The sequence below is a fragment of the Pteropus vampyrus genome, unplaced genomic scaffold (genome assembly GCF_000151845.1).
Source record: "Pteropus vampyrus isolate Shadow unplaced genomic scaffold, Pvam_2.0 Scaffold123, whole genome shotgun sequence".
NCBI classification, from domain to species: Eukaryota; Metazoa; Chordata; class Mammalia; order Chiroptera; family Pteropodidae; genus Pteropus; species Pteropus vampyrus.
The window spans coordinates 2,719,297-2,729,495 of record NW_011888904.1 but is presented as its reverse complement, the minus strand read 5'-3'; the positions used below and the strand labels follow the sequence as shown (position 1 = coordinate 2,729,495).

The 10,199-nt window shown below is 44.9% G+C and overlaps 1 protein-coding gene across 1 annotated transcript in view; it reads left to right on the top strand.

The window, feature by feature from the left end:
* GABBR2 (gamma-aminobutyric acid type B receptor subunit 2) overlaps window positions 1-9,908 on the top strand; it is a 350,397-nt gene extending 340,489 nt beyond the window's left edge. The window contains exons 18-20 of the mRNA XM_023534233.1: window positions 959-1,088; window positions 4,532-4,649; window positions 7,287-9,908. Of these exons, the coding sequence (XP_023390001.1) occupies window positions 959-1,088; window positions 4,532-4,649; window positions 7,287-7,452 (414 nt within the window). The 3' untranslated portion in view covers window positions 7,453-9,908. The remainder of the gene's footprint in view (window positions 1-958; window positions 1,089-4,531; window positions 4,650-7,286) is intronic.
* Window positions 9,909-10,199: the final 291 nt, after the last annotated feature.

Genomic DNA, 10,199 nt, shown 5'->3' with positions numbered 1-10,199 from the left:
ATCCAACCTCCTGTTACTTCCACCCTTTGATCCTAGCCCTGCTGTTTGAATCACACAGAAAAAGGTATCTCTCTCCTCCTCCATGTGAAAACTTATGAAACAATTTATGGCTATACTCTTGACATCGGAACTGTAGTTTACAGTTTATAACGTACCCTCCCTGATACTGTAGTACGATGCCCACTCTACTCTTCCCAACTACCATCCACTCCCCAACACACACACAGTCCCCAGGCTTCCCAGGGCTGAACTGTCCAGGGTTTGTATCTGATTTTTACATAACCTGGGGGCAACTGGGACCCATCACGACCAACTCCCCCGAAGAATCCCCTACTAGGCTGAGTCTCCGTGACGGTGTGAGAGTCAGAGCTGGCCAGCCCTGCAGATCTGTCCTCCCTGCCCCCCAGGGTCCTGCTACTTATCAATAATAATAATTACAGTAATATTATTATAGTAGCAGCTTACTCTTATTATGTGTCAAGCCCTGGGCTAAACTTTTATTATATTATCTCATTTAATCTTCAGAAGAACCCCATAAGGTAGGTTCTGTTATTAACCCATTCTACAGATGAATGAACTGAGACTCAGTTCTCATCAGCCAGTAAGGAGCAGCCCTGGGTTTGTTCCTAGGCCGGTCCAGCCTCAGAGCCTGCACTATGACACTCTCCCACCCTGCCTCCCTGGGCTTGCTTGGTGGCCCCATCAAGGTACAAGACTGCACTGGATGCATCGTTGCAAATCCCAGGCCCCTCTTACCACAGCTTCTCCCAGAACAAGAACTGACGGGGCCTTCTGTGTCTCTTCTCTGACACGCAGCAGCCCCTCTAGCCTTCAGTGCCCTCCCAAAGCCAGCCCGAGACCCAGCCCTGTGACCCTGTGAGCTGCTGCTTGGCTCCCATGGCCTGGCTGCCAGGGCCGGGCCAGGGGCTCTGACTCAGCTGGAGCCTTTGTCTTCTAGCTGGATAAAGACTTGGAAGAGGTCACCATGCAGCTGCAGGACACACCAGAAAAGACCACCTACATTAAACAGAACCACTACCAAGAGCTCAATGACATCCTCAACCTGGGGAATTTCACTGAGAGCACAGGTAAGAGGGGGCAGGGCCCCTGGAACATGGGGCCCTGGGTATCAGACACCAGCCATCCACCTTCCATTTTACAGGTGAAGAAACTGAAGCTTAAAGAGGGAGCAGGGCTTATCTGAAGTCACACAGGCAGAGCTAGAGCATCTGAACCTACCTTCTGACCACAGTTCGGTGTCCATCTGGAGCCCCACTTTGCCTAGAGCTGGGGCTTCAGTTTCTCAGACGCTTGGGCTCCGGCTGCACTTGTACACAGTGTAGCCAGCATTCCCAGTGTTCTGACTGGGAGTATATTGCTCTTAACAGAGAGTTTACCTGTACTTCTCCCAACAACATTTCTCGATTTCAAATGCACCTCATCAATGTACAGGAAAGGAATGGTTAGTGGGATATGACATGACCCTCAGTCTCCTCAACCACCTGGGAAATGCAAGCTGAAGTAACACAAGCCATTTTTTGCCTACATTTCAGAAACATTTTAAAAGAGCACCAGTGTTGGTAAAAGTGTGTGGAAATGAGTATCCTCCTTCCAATGGTTTGGAAGCCAATCTGGCACCCTCCAAACGTTAGATGTTCAGCCTCTTAACCCAGCAATTCCATTAAGGGGTGTCTGTCCCTGGGATATATTCCCACGTGGGCAGAGATGTAGACACATGCTGTTCTTCACAACATTATTTTTAGAGGAGGAAAACTGGAATAAACTTAAATATCCATCATTTGGGAGAGTTTTATTAACTATGATACAGCTAAACACGACACATAATACAGCTCTTAAAAAATGAGGTGGATCTATTTGTGTAGATATGGCAAGATCTCCAAGTGAAAAAGCAAGACGAAGACCAGCATTATGATCCATATAAATGCACATGTGTGTGTAAGTGCATTTCTAAAAAGATTTGGAAGAACAAACACAAAATTGTTAATAGTATCTACCTGCATGGAAGGGGACCAGTGCAGTGCAGAGGGTGGGTGAGAAGGGACTCTTTTACATTTCATTTTATGTACCTTTCTATTTTCTGCATTTTGTCATCAGCATATATTCATTAATTTGTTATAAAATTATTTCAAGTCAATAAAATTTTTTTATTTCTTTTATTCGTATATAGTTAATAAGTATTCTTATAAAAGCAATGTTATAAACTTATATAAGACATTGATTATTAAAAATGTTTAAACTGAGATAAGTAACAAGGAAATTGAAAAATTACTATTCCTAGTAATTTTAGTATCTGGTAAAATTGGGTATTTCAAATTTGCATGGGGAAAATGAATTATTCAATAAATTTCATTGGGATAAATGGACCATCTAGAAAAGAATAAAGTTAGATCCTTGCCTCATACCTTATGCAAAAATAAACTCCAAATAGGTAAAATATTTGAATATAAAAAATAAAGCCATGAAGAAAGCATAGGAGAATTTATTTTATAATCTCAGAGGAAGAAAAGCCTTTTTCAGTTTGATGCAAAATACAGAAACCACACACACAAAAAAAAAGGGTGATAAATTGAACTACGAAAGAAAAATATTTTACAATGCAAAAGCCATCACAAGTACAGTCAAAAAACTAAACAATAGTATAAGCCAAAAATTGTTATAACTCAGATAACACTTATTCCCTTACACATAAGGAGAAATCATATGTAATTATAAGCAAAGTACATATAATTATGCAAATGCATATGAATATGCAAATTAACAAGGAGAAAACCAACAACCCAAACGAAAAATGGTCAAAAAGTTCTCATAAAAGGAAATACAGGTCATTCTTACACTTATGAAAAGATGTTCAACCTCACTCCTTATTAAAGGAGTTTGAATTAAATTTGCAATGAGATATCATTTTCGCCTATAAAACTGGCAAAGACCAGAGATGAAAAAGTTGCTTCGAGTGTGAGGAAACAGGTGGGGAAATGGGCATTCTCAAGTAACTCTTGTTATTCACGGTAATTATGTGTCATAATGTCACTGTGAACCGTGAATTCATGAGTCCTGAACCATCATTCCTGGGGGAAATACAGGGTTAGGTTCCTGCAAGCCTCTTGCAGGTTGATATTTCTGTCAGCCGATCAAATACATAACTTGGTTTTATGTGTGTTTCTGTTCAAAGGCACCTTATTTAATATATTTTTTTTTGATTCATTAGTATCGAACTCTCAGCCAACAGCTCTATCACTTATGCCTGGATGAAGTTTATTTTAAAACACATACTTTCTCCTTCAGACACATCACAACCTAGACAGCACTTCAGCACTACTCTTGGGGCCCATTTTAAACAGTGGAATCATCAACACAAAGCACAAAAATGTGAAAAACATGGCCCTAAATAGACTGCAAAAGGAGCTGGAACAAGAAGGCTGACTGTCACCTTCTTCGACCTCAGCTGGGAATGTGCATGTTGGGCGACTCAAATTTTTTGACACTCTGTATGTGTCAACCAGTGACCACGAAAGCATGACAAGTATTAATTTGGGGGTTACACATAAATTTTAGCAAGTAAGCAAGTTTATAAATGCTGAATTCATAAATAAGGAAGATCGATTTTACTCACATGGGTGCAAAATGACTCATATCAAGTTACCCACCTCAAAGGAAAAAAAATGAAAAGGGAACAGCGCTCCTCTCTAAAGCAAATAAATCCAAATCTGTCAGGCGGGGGCCAGGTTTTTATATTTAATATTTCTTTACATCCCTCCATGTGGTCTGAAGCACAAGGGGGACTGAGAACATCTGTTTCATCATGTTCTGTGGCTATACTCTGTTTCTTTGACTGGAGACCTCAGACTTACATGTTAGTATGTAAGTAATCCCTTATTACTGGATAAATTAGGGTTCGAAGTTTTTGCTTTTGTAAACAATGCCGATTTAAACATCTTGCATGTATCTTCACACACATCTTGAATCATTTCCTTAGGAAAATTCCTAGAAGTGGCAATTCTGAGTAAAAGATACACACTTTCTATAGTGTTTGATCCTTATTGACAGTAACCCCCAAAAGATTATGCCAATTTATACTCCCATCAGCTATTATTAGTGTTCTTTTCAATTCTTAGCAGTCATGTGCAAAATATGCCTTGGAAGGTTTTTTAATTCGTCATTATATTTCTATGCACCAGTAAAAAGGGCCTTTAGATTAGAACCTCTCATTTCTAAGTTATGCTGCCTAACTCAGTTGACTTTTTTTCTGTTATTCTTGGAGAAAAGGAGGGTGCAGGGCATGGCGTACACAACCTCAGCATGACACACCACTTCCATTGCTGGGTGGAGGCATCTCAGCTCCTTGCCTTGGTTCTAGGACAGCTGCTGGAGAGATCTGGGCTTGGAGAATGCAGAGGAATGCTGGGATCTTTTGCATTCTCTCTCCTTAGGAAGCATCCTAAAAAGATTGCGTTGTTGATTTTTAAAAATCAAGTTAATAGAATGTGTTGTGATATTGTTGTTTTGCATTCAGATGGGGGAAAGGCCATTTTAAAAAATCACCTCGATCAAAATCCCCAGCTACAGTGGAACACAACAGAGCCCTCCCGAACATGCAAAGATCCTATAGAAGATATAAACTCCCCAGAACAGTAAGTACCTTCTCCGAGAATTACTGCCAAAGAGTATATGACAGTTTACAATTTGCACAATGTTTCCATATGCATTATTTTGTTTGAACGCCACAGCAATCCCATGATGCAGGTCAAATGACAATGTTCATTTTACAGATGAGAAAACTAATATTCAAAAGAGGGAGGTGACTTGTCAGAGCTCACCCAAGCGCCAAGTGCAGGAGATGGGATTTGAACTTGGGTCTGTCCAATATCAAATCCCATGTTCTCCACTATTGCACACTGCTTTCATTATGTATAAAATTTCACCTTGCTATGTGCATTTATTTAACTATGGCTTATTGAGACCTACTGTGTGTCAGACACAGCAGTGAGGAAAATGGACAAAAATCCCTCCCTTCATGGAGTTTGCAATCTGGTGAGACAATAATTTTTAAAAGCAAAACCTAGTATGTTAAATGATAGGTACTTTGGAGAAAAATAGAGTGTAAGAGGGGCTTAGGAAGTATAATTTTAAATAGAGTGGTCGGAGAAGACTCAATGAGAAGGTGACATCTAAGCAAAGACCTAGACATCTCAGTTTGCTTTGTTCCACCAGCAGTTTTTAGTTCTTCCCAGCTCAACAGCAGATTGGAAGCAGAGATTAGAAATGTCAGCTCTGCAGGCCGGCTCCTGGGAAGTGACAAGTGGTAAGGAACCAACAAAAACAGCTGAATCACCAACAGCGATGTCATTTGGGGCCACTTAGTGTTAGAGCTGATAGCCTCTCAACCCAATTAGCTCCAAGGCCTCCCCCGGCTTATAGTCCAGAACAATTACTGATGGTTACATGGCATTTGTCAGTGGTTTACCTATCAGATCCCTCCCCTAGGCTGTAAGCACCTTGATGGTTAAGATATGAGTCCTTTATATGGACTGAATACAGATTTCAGCACTGATGGGTCCTTGGCAAGCGTCTATTGAATAAATGAGAAGATAAACAGGATCCCGCCAGACAGCAGAATGCCGTGGCACTGAAAACCACAAATGCTCACCTCACCCAGGCAGACTTTCCCAGGTACTCAGACAGGGCACCCTTTCCCAGGTCAGAGTTTATTCTTCAGCTCCCCTTTTCCTGGGCTCTTCGTAAATACCATCTTGCCTTAAGGAATAGATCATAGCTGACATTACGTAAGTTCAACTTTAATTTCAAAATGAGATCTCCAACACTCTTATCTCATGAGCACCAGTGAAGTATCTCTTGGGAGAAGTCCTTCTGGCCAACAGGTTCTTAGAGAGTGGGAGCAGTACTGCATTGGTCCTCACTTATCTCAGAACCCCATCAATGTCCTACATATACTCCAGGGCACACCCTTTTGGGAGGAGGATGCCCCCATATATGGATGGGCCTCTCCCACAAAGCTCTGTGGCTTAACAGAAGAAGCCAGAGTCCCACCTTCTCAGTTTTGGCTTTGTTTCCGTGAGCAAGTTACATCAACTTTGTACCCTTCTCTAGTCTTTATAATGGGAAGAGCAATACTATTTTTACCTACTGGGTTTTTATGAAGATCTGGGTTGTTTCCCTACCTGAGACATAAGAAGGCCTAAGAATACAGGGAATGCAACTTCCCAGATGCCATGGAGAACTGCACAAAGTGCAGCTGAGCAGAGCCGGGCGGCAGCGGCCTGGGCATGTTCCCCCAGAGCAGCCTTTCCGGCAGTTAAGGAGACTTGCTGACCTGCCAGTCCCAAGACTAATGAGAAGGCGGGCGGAAGGGCATGGCAGTGAGAAGGGAGTCAGAAGGCAGCTCCCTTTCTCCCCGTCCTCTACTCCTCCATCACTCACTCAGACTCGCCTCCTAGCTCTGGTTTTTCTGACTGCATCGAAGGCTCTGGGGGCTTAGAAGAGGAAGGGGCTCACTCTCTGAGTGAGTTAGCACAAAGAAGATGACATCTGAACTGGAACTCGAAAAAAAAAAAAAGCAGTTCGTCAGATCAAGGGTGGAACGAGAGGACTCCAGGCTGGGGAAACAGTGTGTGCAAAGGCAGGACGAGAGGCCATGATCGGTGTTTTAGGGGAACGTAGCCACCAGAGGGTAGAGTTTGCAGGGAGAGGGAGTAGAAGATTCAACTGGTGAATTTGGCGAGAGACAGATCTTAGGGAGCCCTGAGTGTCCCGTCCCAGTGTTGAAAAGAACGCTAGTCACCTAAGAAGCCAAAAGACCCAGAAGGAACCTATTGGAATTGGCCCAGCAAGAAGGGCTGAGGTCCTGGGCAAGGAAGGGACAGCAGAGTCAGTGGGGAAGGACAGGGAAGCTGAGAAGCCTTCCAGGGATGGAACTCAATGCCAAGTCCATGTGGAGGCCTGCAAGGGCAGGAGAAGAGAACTGCAGTAAAGCCCTGTTGGAAAGGAGTCACCGAAAGCTCAAGAAGCATCCTCCTTGCTTATTGCCTCCCTGGTTATCCCCAGGGCAGTAGTTGGCAGATGTAGGCCTGCATTAAATATCTGCTAGATGGGTGAGTGGTTATATGATGGGATGGACAGATCTTGGATTCAGAGAAAACTCTGCTCCTACCATCAGCCTCTTGGCCAAAGCAAGTCCAAGAAACTTTCTAGTGAGCAGGCAGATACCCTTCATTAACACCCCTCCCTCTCTCTGTCTCTCCCTGCTACAGCATCCAGCGCCGGCTGTCCCTACAGCTCCCCATCCTCCACCACGCCTACCTCCCGTCCATTGGAGGCGTGGACGCCAGCTGTGTCAGCCCCTGTGTCAGCCCCACCGCCAGCCCCCGTCACAGACATGTGCCACCCTCCTTCCGAGTTATGGTCTCGGGCCTGTAAGGGTGGGAGGCCTGGGGCCAGGGCCTCCCCCATGACAGAACCACATGGAGCAGAGGCATCTGCTACAGGAACACTGTTGGCTGTGGCTGCAGAGAAGCTGGGCGCCACGGCTGGCTTTGTGGGACTGCTCGAATGGCACTCAGGCGGACAGAATGGGGGGCACTTGGCACCTGACCTTGCGCCTTATTTGGGAAGTTTTTATTCTTTCACAAAGAAGAGGAATGGAAATGACTTCTTCCTTAATGTCTGAAAACAAGGAATTGCGATATTTGAAACTGCAAAAAAAAAAAAAATCCTAGACAAGGAGAGAGTCACTAAAACTCCAGCTAGAAGTCACTGAACAGCCTTGGGAAGAGGTGAGGGGCTTCCGGAGAAACCACCTCTGCCTCTGCACACGCATCGCTGGCTGTGGCCCCCCAGGCCAGCCCTTCTCCCCTGTGGGGAAGGAGGTGGGCAGGGCAGCCAGGCCCCCAGTTGCCAGTCCAGCCAACCCTGGCCTTCCTGGAACAGGGAGCCTGCAGGAAGGGCAGCCAGGTGCAGCTCTGCGGCAGGTGGCCGAGAGCTGGGAGCAGGCTGACTCGCATGCCTCCCAGTGGGACCTTACTCTCTGATAAATGCCACACATTAACACAATAACACCCGTTCTGGACTGTGGGGATTTAGGGCACGTCACTGCAGACACGCTCTGCAGCATTCACCGACAGTCGGTCATGCACCCACCACACTGGCCATGTCCTTGTGTTTGTACCAGGTGTTCCCGGTAATAAGGGGGGCCACCTGAGCTAATCATGGAATGTCTGTTCCCAGCATACACAAAAAAAAAGAAAGACTGTGCACTTTAACCTCTCTCATCAGGGCCCAAGGGCTGGCCAGGTTGTTCGGGTTTTTTTTTTTTTCCCCACTAACTTTGTTTCTGACCAAAGTGAAGCAGGGGCATTCTTCTAGAAGACATCCCTGTAGTCGTAGGGGAAGGAGTTGCTAGCTGAGGGCTTCCTGAGGCTTCCAGAAGGTAGCCTTCCATCCAGACAAGCTGGTGAGCTCTGCCCTTGGGGGTCACGGAAGTGATCAGTCAGCACACTGATTCTTGTTCATAAGATCACTCTTCCTTTTTAATTGAACCCCATAGAGCACTGGCCTAGGAGTCAGAGAGACCTGAGTTCAAGTCCTCACTCCACTGCTGACTCCCTTCATGACCTTGGGCAAGTCACTGGTGTCTCTCTGAGCCTCAGTTTCCCCTCTCTAACAAATAGGGGTTGAAATAACACCCATCCTGCCTACCTCACAGGGTCATTCTGAGGATCAAAATTTGATCTAATCCAGGAAAGCTTCATAACCAAACAGTGAAGCGGCCCTGACCTGTGAGGTACCAAGATGACCATGACCTTCAGCCCTCGTGACAGCCAGAGGTGTGGCCTAGAGACGCTCCCAGCATAGCCCTCTACCAGGATCAGCCCCGCTGGAAAGAGGCTCCCTCTGACTTTTGTGACATTCCTAGACAGGTTCATTCTTTGCTAAAGAAAGGCCTGAATGACAACGTCCAGGACGTCTGCACAACTGAGCAGTTGCTCGCTCCCTAAAGAAACCTAATGGCAGCTTCAACCGGCAGGCAATAATCTCTTCCCAGACCACTGAAGTCAGGAATATACCGCTGTCACCACCAGGCTTTGACAAAAGGGCCCACGGGAATCTTACCATCGCCAACATTTCGAAACACCCTATTTCACGTAGCATAGCTTTCCTCTCCCCTCCCCCAAAGAGAGGTTATGGAGGTAATGTAGCTTTTAGGGGAAAAAAAAATGTTAACACATCACAGGTCAAGTTGAAGTCATTGTCTGTTTAGGCACTAAAAATCGGTGTTGTCGCTCACTGTGTATTACCAGTATTTACTTGCTTTCTTGATTTCACCAAAATCAGATTTAATTTAAAGGGCCACGTTAATTTTTCAAAGGGAAAGAGACAATTCATTGTACATAATGTATACACACACACACACACACAAAAAAATACCTGTAGAAATATTATTCCAGCATAGCAGGAAAAAAAAGAAACAAAAGTATTGGACAGTCGGAGGTGAGTGTACGTCCGTAACCCATTGTGACTCCTGAACGCGCACAGTCTTCTAGGTTAACCCACAAAGTACATTCTCTGTCTTAATGATACTGTAGGTTCACCCATTTTTTTTAATTTCCCTGCAAATAACAAGACCCACAGAAGTGACTCTAGCTATTTAACGGTCTGTTCTTTTATATGCAGCAAACACACCGTACATTTCCGAAAAGGCTTCAGCCTGAAGGCGTTCTCCAATGATGTTAGTGCACAAACGCTTTAAATTAGACTGGAACTGCCAGAATCAAATGTAAATGAGGAATTTCTCATACCCCTATTGCATGGTATCGATTTTTAATAAATTGTTGCAAATTTGTTTTTATGAATAAAAGGAAAAACACTCTCATCTTGAATGCCTACACATAAGCCCAAAATGCAGGTCAGACCAGGCCATATTCCTCTGCTCGAAACTGGGGGGGGCTGGTCTGCTCAGTATTGTCCCTTCCTTCAGAAGCTGCCCTCCATGCCTTCTGCTGACGTTATCCCAGCAGCCCTGTTAACACAAGGGCCAGTTTCTGGCCACAGGTGATGGGTCCAAGGTGAGAACCTGACCTGAGCTGGGCCAGTAAGTCCCTTCCCCAGGATTCCTTCATGTAGAGAAGTTTAGTCGGCATGAAAGAGAGAAATGGAGTCAACAAGGA